Here is a 20562-nt window from a genome sequence, read left to right on the forward strand (position 1 = left end):
GGACTACCACCACCTCCGGACCACACTTTGAGAAACACTGCTCTAAATTAAGAAACACAGATGGTGCTTGTCAGATTGTTACACTAGATGGGAAAGAAATTGAACGAGTATCAGTCTACAAATATCTTGGTTTCTTCTTGGAAGAAAGTCTGTCCTTCAAGCATCATATCGAGTGTCCAACAAAAAACCTTAGAGTAAAGTTGGGTTTCTATTATAGAAACAAATGCCGTTTCTCTAGCCTGGCGGGCCATCCTATATCATTGAAATGTATAGTCTGGAATCGAATCATTCACCTGCTTAATCCAAGGGGCGGGCAGAGAATTGTCTTTCAAACTGCCTAGGCATGCAATAGGCCAGCGCTACGACCATATCCATATCCGGTCGGCAAAACAGCAAATACATCCTTCTTCGAAAGGAATGACTTAAGTGCATTGTGTTGCTCTACTTTCAAAGAAAAGCACAAGTCCAACTCCTCCAAAGTTGACGCCAACGCCGATTCAAACAACCGCTCTTCGTTCGCCATAGCCACCTTCCTTGTTGTTCACCGTCGCAGGATGTCGTTATCCTGTTAAGCCCGCCTTAAGACTCTCTAACGAAATAGAGCGCTGTGATTGGAGAACATCCACGGTGTTAAGCCAATAGAAATTCCTATGGTTCGATACTAAACGTACAGGCTGAGCAAATTAATTTGCCGCCGCTAGGGTGCGTCTAGATTTCTAGGCTACCGTTTCTCTTTTACTGCAAGAAAAAGACTTATTCAAGCAACATTTCTGTCAATACTGGATTATGGTGATATTTTATACATGCATGCAAATTAATCTTCTCTGAAAATGCTGGATTCAGTATACCATGCAGCTCTAAAATGTGTAACTAACTCTGGTTTTCGTACTCATCACTGTAGCTTGTATGAGAGTGTTGGTTGGCCTTCTTTGTACAATCGCAGGCTGGAGCATTGGTATATTTTTCTTTATAAGGCCATTCTGGGTAAACTGCCTCCTTACTTATGTTCTCTCTTGACTCCTAAAGTCAGCACCAGAAATTGTCAACTTCGATCATGTAGGCAAATCATGTATGACATTCCCCGAACGCTAACTGTTTTGGTGAAAGTGCCTGTTCTGTTTTTCCACCCCATCCTGGTATAAATTGCAGAATCATTTTAAATTAGACTGCCTACAAACAATGACACAGTTTAACTAGGATAAAGGACTATTTGAGTACACATGTGCTTTTACTGAGCACAGCTGGTGATCATGTTGAGAGAATGTTAAATTGCATACCGTCTTTTTCTGTTTTTTGTTGTCTGTTTTACATTGTATATTTGAATATGGAACTTTATGCTGCTGTCTTGGCCAGGACTCCCTTGAAAAAGAGATTCTGAATCTCAATGGGACTATTCCTGGTAAAATAAATAAATGAATAAAAACAAATAAAAAAACATGTGTTCCATATTGAACTGATACGGAATGCATTTTGTTCCGTATTGTTGAGAATCAACTCAGTGCAAATCCATGACAGAGCAGTATAATAAGTTAGACTATGAACGAAGAATGCACGATGCAGTTTGTCCATCATCACTATGCAAGTGTGCAAGACAGCAGAAAGTAGGCTAGCCTAGTTGGTTGAGACAGAAAAAAAACAGAGATAATGTAAGGCTTCACCAAATTCAGCTGTTTGTGATGTTAACAAGATATTTTTCTGTGATTTCAGTTTTATACATTTCAGAGTTGTTTGGGTTGACTAGAATATAGGCTACAAACAGTTATTTATTTATTTATTTATTTATTTATTGAGTGTTTTTGCATCGGAATGATTCTTGTTTTGCACCGGATAGAAAATCAGTAGGAAACATTAATTGTATATGGAGCCCTGGAGGCATAATTGCAAGATTATTTTTTTTGTATATCATGAGAATGCACTCATTTGGCCAAATCGTGCAATTTTGCAGTTTTGTCTCCGGGTTGTGTGAGAATGTTCACGATGGGCACTCTGGAATGTTCTAGAATGTTCACACAATATGACAAAATTGTGTTTTACTCAATTATGATCTCATTTTACTAGATTGTGCATAGAATGTAGTATATTATGTGCTCATTTTTGTAATTAGTGCACTCATTTTAGTACATTCATTTGACACAATTTAGTAAATGGGCCCACAATTTTGTAAAATGTTGCACTATTTACAAGCACACATTCCCCCCCCCCCCCCACTCCTTATTTCAAATCAGAAAGTTGGCAGCGCTACCGATAAGCCAATATTGAAATGGATAAAGCATGAAACACGCTACTTTGTAAAGGGTCTCTCACTCCCTGCAATTGCCACTCTGTGGTCGGGAGCATTGTCCTGCCTACTACACTGTCTGATTTGAAGACTGAATGCACAGAAAGTTTAGGCTTATTTGCTATGCGATTATTGCAAAAAATCTGGTTTTTTGTTCAACATAGAGATCATGATTATTAAACACGATTACTCTATGATTTTGGAAGGTCATCCATTTTCAAACTTAAACTATTTTACATTTTTAAATTGAATTTTAAATATAAAATCAACAGAAAAAATGCACACGACAACTCAAGACAAAAGCACAGCATTGTTATGAAATTGAATGTAGCAAAAATAATCATATTTTGACTATGTTGTTTTCATAATTGTTGGAAGTCATAATCATGATTAATCGATTAATTCAATTAATTGAGAAATGGTTGGAAGTACTTTATCCTACCGTAATTTTAACTATTAGCCACAGCTTATACATTGATTTTGCAAAATTTCTTCAGCTATGGAGGTTAATACATGGGGGCAGGAAATTACTGTATAAAAGTTATCTTGTTATCTATACGTGAATGCTGCCGATCTTGAGACAGTCAGGTGTCAGCTATTCTCATTTGCCATCTCCGAGAAAGACGGTGAATTCAGCCGAGTGACTGATGAATCCATGGCAATAGGTTAGTGAAGTTTCTAAAGAATATGACAGCCTATTTCAGACATTTGGAAAGCAGGCAACTTGATGTTTGATGTTGTGGCGACTGTCTTGGAGCAGCTACCGAGAGGGAGAAAAGTAAATGTGCAAGGGCCTCAATATGGTTGCATTGCTCATCCTCTTAATGCTGTTTTAGGTTTACGGTATTTGGTGGGGTATTTGGCAGACTTGTCTAAAACGAAGGTTTTTGTTTTGCTGCGTTTTGATAGGCTACTCTAAACCTATACTACATTTATATTCATTAATTTAGCAGACTAATAACATCTCTAATCTAAACATGCTACTTTGTTGGCTGTATATAAGCTTTTGTTACCAGCGTAACAGCGCCCTCTAGTCACAAAACAAAAGTGCAACACACCAATCTATTTAGCTCTCTGTGAGGACTTACTTTCAAGCAGCCAGTCACATTGTTGCTCCTTCTCCTCTTCTTCTTTTTCAGTCTTCACTGTTTCATTGTAAGTCGACCTTGGTGACTCTATGACGTCTGTTTCAGTTTTACAGTTAAGCTCTGCAACGGGCTTTTCCTCATCATGTTGAAATGTAATCATATGATCATGTTCCTCCTCTTTTATGTCTTCTTCTTTTACTACAATTCTCAGGTCAACCTGGTGTGTTTCAGCACAGCCAGAACTAAATGGAAGGCCGAGATCCATGTTGCTGGTAGAACAAAGATGATCCCTTCCAAAGTGTAAAATTGCCTGTAGTCAGAGAAACAGAATAAAGACAAATAAAAAGGTCAAAGTCAGCTTTATTTCATTTGAATAAGTAGAATATGTGCTGAAGACTTAATTGATGTTTAGTTTTTAGAAAAGTAACAAAATTACATCTAACCAGTGGTGCAAATGAGTAGGCTAACTGACATGTCAAAAAGTGCAGCCGTGAAATGAGTCCCTAGACCGCTCCATACACATAGGATGTTTCTCAAAGTCGAGGATTTGTGCTTGGTAGAACGAGCCCTGCCGGATCAAATCCTTCAAACACGAGGCAAGACTGCTTCTTAACATTCGGAAAACACACAATGGAACAGACTAGCAAGTGTGCAGGAAGCTGCAAGTGTGCGTTATTGAACATCATGCCTCCTGCCCACTTCTTTTTGAAAAACAATGAATGCACCAGTCATTCTCCCACATGTATAATTTTTTTTATTTTTTAAAATGGTCCCTGGCCAAGAAAGGCAACACTGTAATTAAAAATAGAATAGAGAAACCTCATCTACAAAAGACAAACAATGAACCAACAACAAACAGAAACCATGCACACATTAACAGCAGCAAACACTAATACAGACAAAAAACACAAAAAACAACAAACAGAGCACACCACAATTACATAACATTATGACACCACCACACAAATCACACCACATTATACAGCACCATAACAAAGCACAAACACAACACCTAACAAGGACAAAAAAAGATATAACACAAGAATGTAACATATAACAAGACATCACAACAAGCAAAAGCCACAAACAGTAAAAACAGATTAGAACAGTAGCCTACATGCAATTACACTTATAGCTGAAGGTCTCTAAGACATACAATTTAAACTCATTTAGTGAGATAAAAGTGCTTAGCTTCAACTGTTTCTGCAAAGCATTCCAGGTTGAAGGGGCATTATAGCGAAAGGCAACTTTACCAAATTCAGACCTTACGGCAGGTGTAATAAAAAGAATGCTATTATTAGACCTAAGATTGTACCTATTGTTTTCTACTGAAGATAAAACTGATAAATAAGAGGGCAACAATCCTATCACTGCCTTATAAATAAAGACAAGCCAGTGATGCTGTCTACGAACTGAGAGAGGAGGCCAACCTGATAAACTGTATAAGCTGCAGTGATGTGTGGAGTACTCAGCCTTAGTGACAAAGTGCAAGGCAGAATGATAGACAGAGTCCAGTGAACGTAATACAGACTTTGCTGCATGCATATATAGAATGTCTCCATAGTCCACAACAGACAAAAAGGTAGCAGCTACAAGTTCCTTCCTTACTTTTAGATTAAAACAAGCCTTATTTCTGTAGTAAAAACTTAACTCTCAGCTTCTTTATCAAAACTTCTACATGGGGTTTAAATGAGAGCTTTTCATCTAATAAAAATCCCAGATATTTATAACATGCCACTTTTTCAATATCTTGGCCATGTAGAGTGACAATTTGAGGCAAATCCTGTACATTACTAGAGTGAGTAAACAACATATATTTTGTCTTTTTAGAATTTAGCACCAGTTTTAATTTGAATAGATTCTTTTGTAATATTATGAAAGCATCCTGCATTTTCTTTAATACCTCATATGGAGATCTGGCAGTACTGTATATGATGGTATCATCTGCGTAAAGGTGTACAGCTGCATCTACATTTGTACAAATTTCATTTATGTCAATTGTAAACAACAGAGGCCCTAGTATGGAGCCTTGAGGAACTCCCAACTATTAGTTCTGCCTCTCCTGACATAATGCCTTCACATGTGACACACACTGGTATCTGTTAAGATAGATAGTTTTTAAACCATTCAATAACATTAAATTAAATTATACATTGTGTGTGTATATATATATATATATATATATATATATATATATATATATATATATATATATATATATATAAACCAATATAAACCACATAGCAGCAACTATTAAGCAAAATCGTAATATTTAGCTCGCAATAGCTATCATTAGAAAATGTTTTAATACCCTTCCTAAATGCCTTATATTTACACAATCACGGTTTAAAGTTGTCAAAATGAGTTGAGCCCATATATCATTTAGGGTCACTTCCCATAGTGACAATATGGGATTGTGGGTGTTTCAAGCACACAGTGGGATACACACATGCCTCCTCGAAAATTATAACAATAATAATTATTTATTTATTCAGGGAAATTTGTCTGAGCAGAAAGCCATTTTACAGCAAAGTACAAAATTGATTCCAAGACGAATACAATAAAAATGTAAGAACTCAGAAGAAAAATAAAAACATAAAACAGACAAAAGCGAGTTCAAAACAGGAGCTCTGTACCGTAGCCATATCATTAAAAAAAAAAACACTTGAAATTATCAACTGATGCAAATAGGCTTAGTTTCAGAATTTCTTACAGTTTGTTCCACTTATACGGTGCAAAAAAGTTGTAAGTAGATTTCCCAAAGTCAGATCTGGGGTTTTAAGGGAGATGAGACTCTGCCCTGGCCCCCATTGTGTTATTCAAGCTAAGGTAAGGGGGTAGTTTCCCTGCCTTATAAATAAAAGGAAGGCAATGTCTCTCAGGGGGGAAAGGCAGCTTTGGATCCGTCAGTAGCCTACTGAATATAGATGGTTAAAGCAGCCCTAATAAAATTGTCGTGAAGGGTTTTTCGGAACCGATAATGTTCTCGTAACAGTTAATTAAGTGGTCTGTTACAGATTAAGTGCCCCCCCCCCCCCTCCCTCCTCCCTCGAGCCCTCCGCTGTAGCTCGAAATAAGTACTTCGCCATCACAGTACAACTCTCACCCATAAAGTGCTGATCTTTTATGAAGGTTTGAATACAAAGTTGTGTTGAGATAAGCAAAGCGGTCACTCCCTGGAGGTTTTGTTTGGTTAACTAGCTCGCGGCTACTGTTTGTGTCCATACCTTCGTCCAACAAGTTCGTTGCTCCGTCAAGTCTGCTGATTTGCTGTTTGTGGCTGATAGACGTGGGATCGTGTTTATATCCGAAAAATGTCGTAAACCAACATTTATGCATCTTCTCCCGTGGTGGACTGCATGTGAATTTTCCTGCTCGTGACTTGAGATACACGAGTGCTGGAACCATATGGGTGGAAACGGTGGAACAGTAAAAGAAAAGTACTTCTTTTTTTCTTCTTCATTTATTGGCGGTTGGCATACCAACTTGGTGCATTACCGCCACCAGCTGTTTGGGGTGTGGATTTCCAGAGAATAGGCTTGTTCGACTTGAGGCAGATCTGTGCAGATCTGACTTGATGTGATGCATGCTGGGTTGAACACAATGCATACTGGGATGGACGCAATGCTTGCAGGGGTTAAGTCATTAGGCGAGTTCGACTTGCGGCAGATCTGTGCAGATCTGACTTGATGTGATGCATGCTGGGTTGAACACAATGCATACTGGGATGGACGCAATGCTTGCTGGTTAGAAATTCTGTCCGACTTCTGTCAGCCGGGGAGGGACTCACCGTGTCACCATGTCACACGATATCGCGGGAGTCTTCGCCTGCAGACAGATCTTGCAGTTGCCTTCCACGAGCTGAAACACGCCCTCATGACGTCAGTTCAAAGACGTGATAGGGCCATTTGGGAGGAATGTCCTCATGACGATTATGACGGGAGGCTCATGCTGCTTCCTTATGTTGGAATATGTGAAAATAAACAGAAATCGAAGGGATACCTTCTTATACGTGATTTCTGCAACAATGGTAGGCTAGCCTACTCAAAAAAGTTTGGATATTCTGTTATTTTCTGCTGTTGGTTAAATAGATAGACACACATATAGGGAGAACACTTGATATTGAATTTATGTGCTACACTGCAGGTAGAGGTCTGCACTCCCGCGGTAGACCCGCGGGTCCCGACGCAAAAAAGTGCGGCGCGGGTCAACTTTTGAAAGCTCTTTGCGGGAGCGGGCGGGATGAGAGAGGTGCGTTCGCGGGTGCGGGACAAACCGATGATTCACTGCACTCCCGCAAATGGGAGTAAAATTAACTATGGAAATTATTCAAGTAGTGTTCATATAGTTCAGCTGGATGTTCTGTTAGACAGCATTAAAAAACAGGGTTTAAGCATAACTGACGGATAGCAGGCCTATAGCCTATATTGTCGTTTAGCCTACGTGAGTAGTTATTATCATGAACTATCTGTCAAAATAAGCCCCGCCCCCTGAAACGTCATAAATCACGTCATAACCACGCCTCCTTTTTATGCAAATTAGCCACGTGGTTGTCACCACGTGTTGTTTGTTATTGTTATTGTTTTGTGAGTCATGTGACAGTCATGTGACTGGTGTCAAACCCCTGGGCAGCCATATTGGATGTAAAGTCATGTGACAGTCATGTGTCTGTTGTCAAACAATGCCACGCCCCCCTTGGCATCCATATTGGATGTAGAGTCATGTGACAGACATGTGACTGATGTCAAACCCCTGGGCGGCCATATTGGCCCCAAACCCATATGTGTGTTTTGTTGTTATTATTATGTGTTATGTGATAAACTTTGTATGAAATGTATAGGAGTGTTAATAGCTGGAAATAAACTTATAGTATGCTACTAGCATAGCCAATAACCTGTTTAGCATGTTGTTAGTGGTTTTGGTTGAAAAATGTGTTAGCTAGACGCTACGCATTGTAATAACTGAAATCATGGAGGTCTTAGGTGACGAAAATGATAGTCTATGATCCCCCTACTTTGTAGGGGTGGTGTTTTGTCCGGGCATGTCTCTGAGTGTATTGTTTGAGACCCCTTTCATGTGGGGGGTCTGCCTACTACTTACGTACACTAGTGCTGATAACATTGTAAAAGAACTGTATGGTTTGTCAGAGTTTCTGGTTGGTTTTATGTTCGAATCTAAAATGTATTTCACTCGCATATTTATTCTTCTATTTTTATTTTGTAGCGCCATCCCATGATCTAGCTGGTCACTGTGTTATCAGCCTCGAAACATCTGGTCTCTTGTGCGCTGACGAAAACGATTTGGGAGCGACGCTCGGGGGATCTGAATTAGATGCTGCGACAAGCAGTAAATCTACATCTGGTACACAACCAGGCCCAGAGTGGGTAATCGGGAGAATTCCCGGTGGGCCGCTTCACTTTTGGGCCGGTCGAGGGAAAAATATTGGCATTTGTCACGTTAATCTATCTTCTCTTAAAGTTGGCTACACACGTTCGCATTCTATGCCTAACACCGCAGCCTCTGCATGCGTTGTTCTCCCCTCCCAAGAAGAGTTAATTGGTTGGGTCCATATAGCCCGTCTTTCCTAAAAAGTTTTCTCAGATACCAGCCGGGCCGGACCTACCGTAGTGATAAGCGTCAGGGAGGATGGATGGTAGAAAGATGCCATGAGGGACTGAAAAGGCCAGGTATTGGAGGGAAATGCTGCCAAATGTGCCATGCTTCCAATTTTTTTGAAGAGGACAGACATAAGTGGCAACTGGTAAAGAGAGATAGCCATGATTATAACATCGTAATTGGGCTAATAACCTACTGAACGTTGTAGCGTTGTCAACCTATTCGCAAGTAATATAATGAATTAAAATATTAGCATTTTGGTATCATCCAATATGGCTATTCATAGACTTTGCAAATATTATGCAAATATTGATAACAAAACTCAAGCTTGATCTGTGTATGCAGTAGCCTATAGGCCTAAAAACAAAAGTAGCCTGAGCAGCAGATCAGCCAGTCCCCCGCAATGATGCGCCCGAATGAACTATGACTATAGGGACAAGTAGAAAGGATAATTAACCATATGAATTAGAGTTATTTTATGGAAGAAAGAACTGTATATGACAGCAGTAGGCTACATGATCAACCTATATGGCTTGTTTGCTCAGAAGTGGGTGTAGTAAAGGAGCAAATCACCAAACAACAACATGATAGCTGACCCATGCAGAAAAAACATGTAAACAATACAGTAGTTCAATATGCCTCTTAGTGTAATTGTGGGATACATTTCAAATGCTTTATTTCTTCCTTCCTGTTTTTGTTAACTTATCAACCTATCCTTGTGGAATAGTGGAATATTAGCCTATAATAAAAACTACAGGATAGTAAGAGCTGAAATGATGCCTTTTTTTATCCAATTTCCACCACCACTAAAAAAAGGGGGCCGGTCTTGGGCCTGAAACTTCTGGGCTGAAAAGTGCCCCCACTCCGGCCCTGTACAGAACCCTTACCATCTTACGACCATGTCTATTGGAAGGATACTAAGAAGAGACGTTATAGCGATTCTGAAGATCTAGCCATAACTGCGAGGCCTGCTAAGCGTTTTACTGGGGTAACGCGTGTGATACGGGGTAAGTTGATATTTCCCAATAGTTCATTCTTTCCCCTTTTGATAAAACAGCTGTTGTTACGGGTATGTTTATAACTGTGACACCCACTTTGGGGTAGAGTGTTGGTCTAAATCATTACAGGTGACCATTTGGAGATCTCTGTAATTTAATGTCTAGTTGTTTTATTCTCCATACATGTATGCCTTCTAAGTGTAGCATGGTAGCATAATGTGTTTGCGGTCATTTCGTTTGCAGAAAACGACGCGCACAATGACTTGATAGGTCTTGGAGACGCATCTATCAACAGGGGGAATACACATTCAAAGGACTATCAAACTAATGTTAATACTCAATCAAAGGACATTAACCGTGTGGATTTATGGAGTGATACTATACTAAAAAACTGGATGTCAAACAATTTCCTCCAGTTGAATTCTGACAAAACAGAAGTCCTCATCATTGGATCCCAGCACATAGTGAAACAAATGATACCATCCTTAGGTCCCTTTCAATTTTTAGACTGTGTAAAACCTGTTGCAAAGAATCTTGGTGTTTGGTTTGACAATAATTTAAGCTTTGAACGTCACATCTCAAAGCTCATACAGTCTTGTTTCTATCACCTCAGAAATATTTCCAAGATTAGTTCCATCTTAACTTTTAAAGACACTGAGACCATTATACATGCATTTATTTCTTCACGCCTGGATTACTGCAATAGTCTTTTTTCTTGTCTGAACCAAAAATCTATAAAGAGACTTAAAACTGTTCAGAATTCAGCTCCCCGGCTTCTTACTAAGACAAAGTACTAAGACATTACTCCTGTTTTAGCCTCACTGCACTGGCTCCCAGTAAGCTTTAGAATTGATTTTAAGATTCTTCTGATTACTTTTAAAGCTCTACATGGCCTGTCTCCCAACTACATATCTGATCTCCTAGTACCTTATACACCTGAGCGTACTTTAAGATCATCCGGTAGTGGTTTCCTAACTATTCCTAAAGTCAATCTCAAAACTAAAGGGGAGAGAGCATTTAGTGTCAGGGCACCTAGGCTCTGGAATGACCTGCCTGATGAAATCAGGTCAGCCAAGTCAGTATGCTCTTTTAAATCCCTCCTTAAAACTCATCTTTACAAGCAAGCCTTCCTTAGTTTTGTTTAAGTAATATACTTCATTTTGTGTTAAGTTTATTAAGTTTTATTTCAGTGTTAAGTTTTATTTCAGTAAGTTTTATTTCAGTGTCAAGTTTTATTTCAGTAAGTTTTATTTCAATGCAAGTTTATTTTCCTTTTTCAAATTTATGTTAAGTTCTAATTGAATTAGTATATATTATTTGATTGTTATATTATTATGTCTTATTTGCATTTTCATTTATGTTGATATTGTACAGCACTTTGTAACTTTGTTTTGAAAAGTGCTATATAAATAAAGATTATTATTATTATTATTATTATTATTATACAGAACTCGATTTTGACGACCTATCTGACGCGACTTTACTGGAGGCTGCGGATGCTGTCGACCCGTGTGAACTACATGAAAGGTCAGATTCGTTGAATGTTTCTGAACCGGGGGGCGGGGTGGCTGGGCCCTCTGCAGATTTAGCAGTGTGTGATGTAAACTCAGTTCGCTATAATTACACAGATGTAGAATCAACATTGGATAGTGTTGCGCTGAGACTAAATTATGCCAAATCTGAGGCTCGTAGAGCTATGGATGTAATAGGTCACACAGTGGCAGATCTGCTTATTGGTGCTGTGGAAACTCTGCAGAAGATTAGCCGGGATCATATAAAAAAAATTGAGGCTGTTATCGATGGCATACTGAAATGAAATGTTACTTTAATGATGATCTGAATGGGGTTTAACCTCAGTGTGATAGATTGTTTATAAGGTTCATGTTTATTTTTTCTTTGTTGTTGTTGTTTTTACGGCTATAATTGCGGAAGAGTAGTATACATGTGTAATATAGTTTAAATTTGTTGAGTAATCAGTGAGTAGCCATGCCCCCGCCAAATAAGCGTAATAGAAATGACAGTGGGTGCAATGATGTTGAACCGCCTGATATCAGACAGATTGTGTTAACACTATACATACATTGGCCGGTCAGCTTGGAAGGAAAATCGCTAGAGTTTTACAGAATCCTAACCCTGACAACCCTATTATCAAGAGCATGAAACAGAATTTGGATGCATATAACAGGAGCCTCTTAGTCTCCAATAATCCACAGTCAACCGCTAGTCAGACTTCAACACATGACTCTATTGACAATGACAATTCCGACATGCATTCAGCTGATGTTGTACATACACCAACCCTTTCAGATAATGCACAAGATGAGACCTTACTGCAGACAATCACTAGACAGAGTTCAGTAGATGACTACATTGACAATCCTGACATGCATGTAGCTTATGTTGTGGATGTAGCAAACTCCACAGACATCTCTCACATTCCAGATCCTGTAGACATCTCACACGTTCCAGCTCCTACAGCTATTTCACATATACCAGTTCGTACAATCGTTTTACAAGATGACCCCCCAGTACGTGTGGATGCGATACCTGGTAGCTCCGGATTGCAAACGGGGAGTGGTGTTGATGTTGTTCATGACAGGGTTCCTACAGCAAGCGGGGATGTGATACCTGGTAGTTACGGTGTGCAAACAGGGCGCTGTGCTGATGTTGTTCATGACATGAGTCCTACAGCTATTTCGTATGATGAGCCCCCAGTAAGTGTAGATCTGACAGATCTGATGAGCACCCCCATGGTGGAGGTAATGTTGATCATGACAGCTACCATGATTATGATTTAGATAGTGCTACCGTAGAACGTTTAGTGAGAGATGGAGGTGTTGTTGGTCATTACACGGTTGTACCGCGTCGTCGCCATAACTCTTTAACGCTAAACTCAATGAATTTCAGGGGCTTGCGTGATACTGACATGGCCACATACGTAGAACACGTGTACGGTACATTGAATGATATTGTGATTTTGTCAAGGATATTAGGTGGTGCGAATGCTGTGATAGACATATTGTGTTAAGGGGTGATGGTCTTACTGGCGATGTACATGCTAAATTGAGCCATGAAGATGGCTATGCTCTGGATCGGTTGATTGAGGCTATTGAAAAGGTGTTACAGAGTAACACGATGCTCTTGACCGATCAGAGTCAGGATCTCAGTGTCTATAGCCCGCGATAGAAGCGGTGGTGGATACAAAAAGCTAAAGGAATTGGCTCATGATGAGGTTATCAAGAAGAAGAAAAAATGTATCTGTTCACACCAGTTAATGACTCAAACAATGCATGTTTAGCCATTTGTCTGGCTGATTATTTGTACCCTGACGCTACAGCCGATAGAAAACTCGAAATAAATCATTCTTGGATCATAGAAGAGGTAAATGTCTTGCAATGTTATTAATTTTTATGATTTTGGTAGCACTACACAAACTAAGCCCACAAGCTAGCAAACATGACACGAGCTAAAAGGACATCATCTCCAGGTGTAAATGTTTGCCAATGGGTTGCATAGCCTACTCAATTGTCGGTAAACCAGATAGGCCTTAATTAACTTACTTTCATAGCCTAGGTAGGTTAGCAACACCAGGTTGAGAGATGCGCGTAAAGCAGATCATTAACGTTAGCCTTCTATTTATGGTCATCAAAACTGCAGAGGAGTGAACGAGTTATAGGGCAGTCTCTGGTGTCTTTAAGGCGGCAGGCAGTCAATTAGAGTTACACACCACTAATGTAATAACATACCCTGACGCTACAGCCGATAGAAAACTGGAACTTGAATAGCTCTGAAATACATGAGCGTGCGGGGTTCACGCCTTAGCAGCAAATAGGATTTGGTGATGTGGATGTGTTTGAGAAGATGTGTGATGTTAAAGGGACACCAGGCAACGTTTTCGTGTTAATTAATCATCTTCGTAAGTCGGTATATGGTTAAATGACTCGCCCGCCCCAACTGCCTGTAGGAAGAATATCCCACTTGCAAGTTCGGTGTTTCCCACCCGCCGACCGAAGCAGGATCGGTTTACAGCACAGGCTAACGAAATGCTAGAGATTGTTGCAAACGTGTGTATAATGGCAGAGCCGACGAAGAAGCAGCGAAAACCCTTGACGGAAGACGCAAAGAAAAGGAAAAGAGCTTCAGACCAAACGAGGGGGAGTTTTGTAGAGAAAAAGCATCAGGCTTGCCTGGTTTCCCTTTAAAATCGTTGTCTTCTACAAAACAGCCCGGCATGAGTTGTTGACGTATCAGTCTAGCGAGACACCTAACCCCAAAACAGTTTTTCTGTACCTCCATGACGTCCATTACCCAGACCATCCAGGATTTCGCGAGGAGATTTTGAGATTGTTGCGATCTAAAATGCCTGATTTCGCGACAACTTTTCTAAAAAATTGCGATGGAAGTTGCGGTGTTTTTAGCTGTTTGTTGCGAAGAATTGCAGGAGGAACTGAAAATTGCAAAAATAGTTGCAATTTTTTTTAAATTATTTTTTTAATTGAGGGCTATTAAGGTTAGTAAGACCAAAATCACACTGATCATCTTATTAAAAAGGATGAGTAAAGGTAAATAGTAAGGGTTACAGAAAATCAAAGTAGGCTACTTTATTTGTGTACATTTCTGGGGTAATTCACAAAGCAGTAAGTTATAACCTTTCGTAGAACTGTCCAAAAAAGACAGCCCCCTAAAGAGATGGCATCATGTCATATGTTTCAATACATTCATATTGTAATTAATTAAGTTCACATCTTTTTAATAATTCATATTCTGTGACCTACATAATTACTAATAGCCAACTAAGTATCTAGTAATTTCATATTGATTTAAACTATTAGACTACACTTTTATTTAATGTTATTACATTAGTGGTGTGTAACTCTAATTGACTGCCTGCCGCCTTAAAGACACCAGAGACTGCCCTATAACTCGTTCACTCCTCTGCAGTTTTGATGACCATAAATAGAAGGCTAACGTTAATGATCTGCTTTACGTGCATCTCTCAACCTGGTGTTGCTAACCTACCTAGGCTATGAAAGTAAGTTAATTAAGGCCTATCTGGTTTACCGACAATTGAGTAGGCTATGCAACCCATTGGCAAACATTTACACCTGGAGATGATGTCCTTTTAGCTCGTGTCATGTTTGCTAGCTTGTGGGCTTAGTTTGTGTAGTGCTACCAAAATCATAAAAATTAATAACATTGCAAGACATTTACCTCTTCTATGATCCAAGAATGATTTATTTCGAGTTTTCTATCGGCTGTAGCGTCAGGGTACAAATAATCAGCCAGACAAATGGCTAAACATGCATTGTTTGAGTCATTAACTGGTGTGAACAGATACATTTTTTCTTCTTCTTGATAACCTCATCATGAGCCAATTCCTTTAGCTTTTTGTATCCACCACCGCTTCTATCGCGGGCTATAGACACTGAGATCCTGACTCTGATCGGTCAAGAGCATCGTGTTACTCTGTAACACCTTTTCAATAGCCTCAATCAACCGATCCAGAGCATAGCCATCTTCATGGCTCAATTTAGCATGTACATCGCCAGTAAGACCATCACCCCTTAACACAATATGTCTATCACAGCATTCGCACCACCTAATATCCTTGACAAAATCACAATATCATTCAATGTACCGTACACGTGTTCTACGTATGTGGCCATGTCAGTATCACGCAAGCCCCTGAAATTCATTGAGTTTAGCGTTAAAGAGTTATGGCGACGACGCGGTACAACCGTGTAATGACCAACAACACCTCCATCTCTCACTAAACGTTCTACGGTAGCACTATCTAAATCATAATCATGGTAGCTGTCATGATCAACATTACCTCCACCATGGGGGTGCTCATCAGATCTGTCAGATCTACACTTACTGGGGGCTCATCATACGAAATAGCTGTAGGACTCATGTCATGAACAACATCAGCACAGCGCCCTGTTTGCACACCGTAACTACCAGGTATCACATCCCCGCTTGCTGTAGGAACCCTGTCATGAACAACATCAACACCACTCCCCGTTTGCAATCCGGAGCTACCAGGTATCGCATCCACACGTACTGGGGGGTCATCTTGTAAAACGATTGTACGAACTGGTATATGTGAAATAGCTGTAGGAGCTGGAACGTGTGAGATGTCTACAGGATCTGGAATGTGAGAGATGTCTGTGGAGTTTGCTACATCCACAACATAAGCTACATGCATGTCAGGATTGTCAATGTAGTCATCTACTGAACTCTGTCTAGTGATTGTCTGCAGTAAGGTCTCATCTTGTGCATTATCTGAAAGGGTTGGTGTATGTACAACATCAGCTGAATGCATGTCGGAATTGTCATTGTCAATAGAGTCATGTGTTGAAGTCTGACTAGCGGTTGACTGTGGATTATTGGAGACTAAGAGGCTCCTGTTATATGCATCCAAATTCTGTTTCATGCTCTTGATAATAGGGTTGTCAGGGTTAGGATTCTGTAAAACTCTAGCGATTTTCCTTCCAAGCTGACCGGCCAATGTATGTATAGTGTTAACACAATCTGTCTGATATCAGGCGGTTCAACATCATTGCACCCACTGTCATTTCTATTACGCTTATTTGGCGGGGGCATGGCTACTCACTGATTACTCAACAAATTTAAACTATATTACACATGTATACTACTCTTCCGCAATTATAGCCGTAAAAACAACAACAACAAAGAAAAAATAAACATGAACCTTATAAACAATCTATCACACTGAGGTTAAACCCCATTCAGATCATCATTAAAGTAACATTTCATTTCAGTATGCCATCGATAACAGCCTCAATTTTTTTTATATGATCCCGGCTAATCTTCTGCAGAGTTTCCACAGCACCAATAAGCAGATCTGCCACTGTGTGACCTATTACATCCATAGCTCTACGAGCCTCAGATTTGGCATAATTTAGTCTCAGCGCAACACTATCCAATGTTGATTCTACATCTGTGTAATTATAGCGAACTGAGTTTACATCACACACTGCTAAATCTGCAGAGGGCCCAGCCAAACCGCCCCCCGGTTCAGAAACATTCAACGAATCTGACCTTTCATGTAGTTCACACGGGTCGACAGCATCCGCAGCCTCCAGTAAAGTCGCGTCAGATAGGTCGTCAAAATCGAGTTCTGTATAATAATAATAATAATAATAATAATAATCTTTATTTATATAGCACTTTTCAAAACAAAGTTACAAAGTGCTGTACAATATCAACATAAATGAAAATGCAAATAAGACATAATAATATAACAATCAAATAATATATACTAATTCAATTAGAACTTAACATAAATTTGAAAAAGGAAAATAAACTTGCATTGAAATAAAACTTACTGAAATAAAACTTGACACTGAAATAAAACTTACTGAAATAAAACTTAACACTGAAATAAAACTTAATAAACTTAACACAAAATGAAGTATATTACTTAAACAAAACTAAGGAAGGCTTGCTTGTAAAGATGAGTTTTAAGGAGGGATTTAAAAGAGCATACTGACTTGGCTGACCTGATTTCATCAGGCAGGTCATTCCAGAGCCTAGGTGCCCTGACACTAAATGCTCTCTCCCCTTTAGTTTTGAGATTGACTTTAGGAATAGTTAGGAAACCACTACCGGATGATCTTAAAGTACGCTCAGGTGTATAAGGTACTAGGAGATCAGATATGTAGTTGGGAGACAGGCCATGTAGAGCTTTAAAAGTAATCAGAAGAATCTTAAAATCAATTCTAAAGCTTACTGGGAGCCAGTGCAGTGAGGCTAAAACAGGAGTAATGTCTTAGTACTTTGTCTTAGTAAGAAGCCGGGGAGCTGAATTCTGAACAGTTTTAAGTCTCTTTATAGATTTTTGGTTCAGACAAGAAAAAAGACTATTGCAGTAATCCAGGCGTGAAGAAATAAATGCATGTATAATGGTCTCAGTGTCTTTAAAAGTTAAGATGGAACTAATCTTGGAAATATTTCTGAGGTGATAGAAACAAGACTGTATGAGCTTTGAGATGTGACGTTCAAAGCTTAAATTATTGTCAAACCAAACACCAAGATTCTTTGCAACAGGTTTTACACAGTCTAAAAATTGAAAGGGACCTAAGGATGGTATCATTTGTTTCACTATGTGCTGGGATCCAATGATGAGGACTTCTGTTTTGTCAGAATTCAACTGGAGGAAATTGTTTGACATCCAGTTTTTTAGTATAGTATCACTCCATAAATCCACACGGTTAATGTCCTTTGATTGAGTATTAACATTAGTTTGATAGTCCTTTGAATGTGTATTCCCCCTGTTGATAGATGCGTCTCCAAGACCTATCAAGTCATTGTGCGCGTCGTTTTCTGCAAACGAAATGACCGCAAACACATTATGCTACCATGCTACACTTAGAAGGCATACATGTATGGAGAATAAAACAACTAGACATTAAATTACAGAGATCTCCAAATGGTCACCTGTAATGATTTAGACCAACACTCTACCCCAAAGTGGGTGTCACAGTTATAAACATACCCGTAACAACAGCTGTTTTATCAAAAGGGGAAAGAATGAACTATTGGGAAATATCAACTTACCCCGTATCACACGCGTTACCCCAGTAAAACGCTTAGCAGGCCTCGCAGTTATGGCTAGATCTTCAGAATCGCTATAACGTCTCTTCTTAGTATCCTTCCAATAGACATGGTCGTAAGATGGTAAGGGTTCTGTACAGGGCCGGAGTGGGGGCACTTTTCAGCCCAGAAGTTTCAGGCCCAAGACCGGCCCCCTTTTTTTAGTGGTGGTGGAAATTGGATAAAAAAAGGCATCATTTCAGCTCTTACTATCCTGTAGTTTTTATTATAGGCTAATATTCCACTATTCCACAAGGATAGGTTGATAAGTTAACAAAAACAGGAAGGAAGAAATAAAGCATTTGAAATGTATCCCACAATTACACTAAGAGGCATATTGAACTACTGTATTGTTTACATGTTTTTTCTGCATGGGTCAGCTATCATGTTGTTGTTTGGTGATTTGCTCCTTTACTACACCCACTTCTGAGCAAACAAGCCATATAGGTTGATCATGTAGCCTACTGCTGTCATATACAGTTCTTTCTTCCATAAAATAACTCTAATTCATATGGTTAATTATCCTTTCTACTTGTCCCTATAGTCATAGTTCATTCGGGCGCATCATTGCGGGGGACTGGCTGATCTGCTGCTCAGGCTACTTTTGTTTTTAGGCCTATAGGCTACTGCATACACAGATCAAGCTTGAGTTTTGTTATCAATATTTGCATAATATTTGCAAAGTCTATGAATAGCCATATTGGATGATACCAAAATGCTAATATTTTAATTCATTATATTACTTGCGAATAGGTTGACAACGCTACAACGTTCAGTAGGTTATTAGCCCAATTACGATGTTATAATCATGGCTATCTCTCTTTACCAGTTGCCACTTATGTCTGTCCTCTTCAAAAAAATTGGAAGCATGGCACATTTGGCAGCATTTCCCTCCAATACCTGGCCTTTTCAGTCCCTCATGGCATCTTTCTACCATCCATCCTCCCTGACGCTTATCACTACGGTAGGTCCGGCCCGGCTGGTATCTGAGAAAACTTTTTAGGAAAGACGGGCTATATGGACCCAACCAATTAACTCTTCTTGGGAGGGGAGAACAACGCATGCAGAGGCTGCGGTGTTAGGCATAGAATGCGAACGTGTGTAGCCAACTTTAAGAGAAGATAGATTAACGTGACAAATGCCAATATTTTTCCCTCGACCGGCCCAAAAGTGAAGCGGCCCACCGGGAATTCTCCCGATTACCCACTCTGGGCCTGGTTGTGTACCAGATGTAGATTTACTGCTTGTCGCAGCATCTAATTCAGATCCCCCGAGCGTCGCTCCCAAATCGTTTTCGTCAGCGCACAAGAGACCAGATGTTTCGAGGCTGATAACACAGTGACCAGCTAGATCATGGGATGGCGCTACAAAATAAAAATAGAAGAATAAATATGCGAGTGAAATACATTTTAGATTCGAACATAAAACCAACCAGAAACTCTGACAAACCATACAGTTCTTTTACAATGTTATCAGCACTAGTGTACGTAAGTAGTAGGCAGACCCCCCACATGAAAGGGGTCTCAAACAATACACTCAGAGACATGCCCGGACAAAACACCACCCCTACAAAGTAGGGGGATCATAGACTATCATTTTCGTCACCTAAGACCTCCATGATTTCAGTTATTACAATGCGTAGCGTCTAGCTAACACATTTTTCAACCAAAACCACTAACAACATGCTAAACAGGTTATTGGCTATGCTAGTAGCATACTATAAGTTTATTTCCAGCTATTAACACTCCTATACATTTCATACAAAGTTTATCACATAACACATAATAATAACAACAAAACACACATATGGGTTTGGGGCCAATATGGCCGCCCAGGGGTTTGACATCAGTCACATGTCTGTCACATGACTCTACATCCAATATGGATGCCAAGGGGGGCGTGGCATTGTTTGACAACAGACACATGACTGTCACATGACTTTACATCCAATATGGCTGCCCAG

The 20562-nt window shown here is 39.6% G+C and overlaps 3 protein-coding genes across 3 annotated transcripts in view; all 3 read right to left on the minus strand.

Annotated features, from left to right (window-relative positions):
• LOC121718875 (zinc finger protein 708-like) overlaps window positions 1-6860 on the minus strand; it is a 137977-nt gene extending 131117 nt beyond the window's left edge. Inside the window, exons 1-2 of the mRNA XM_042104252.1 lie at window positions 6594-6860; window positions 3367-3676 (exon numbers count right to left, since the gene is read on the minus strand). Of these exons, the coding sequence (XP_041960186.1) occupies window positions 3367-3631 (265 nt within the window). The 5' untranslated portion in view covers window positions 3632-3676; window positions 6594-6860. The remainder of the gene's footprint in view (window positions 1-3366; window positions 3677-6593) is intronic.
• The window catches only part of LOC121718839 (zinc finger protein 665-like), an 81799-nt gene that overhangs the window by 44287 nt on the left and 16950 nt on the right, over window positions 1-20562 (minus strand). The gene's annotated exons all lie outside the window — the stretch shown is intronic.
• Window positions 1-20562, minus strand: part of LOC121718789 (zinc finger protein 708-like) — a 712111-nt gene that overhangs the window by 5746 nt on the left and 685803 nt on the right. The window lies entirely within an intron of this gene.

Source organism: Alosa sapidissima, chromosome 9 (assembly GCF_018492685.1).
Source record: "Alosa sapidissima isolate fAloSap1 chromosome 9, fAloSap1.pri, whole genome shotgun sequence".
Classification (NCBI taxonomy): domain Eukaryota; kingdom Metazoa; phylum Chordata; class Actinopteri; order Clupeiformes; family Clupeidae; genus Alosa; species Alosa sapidissima.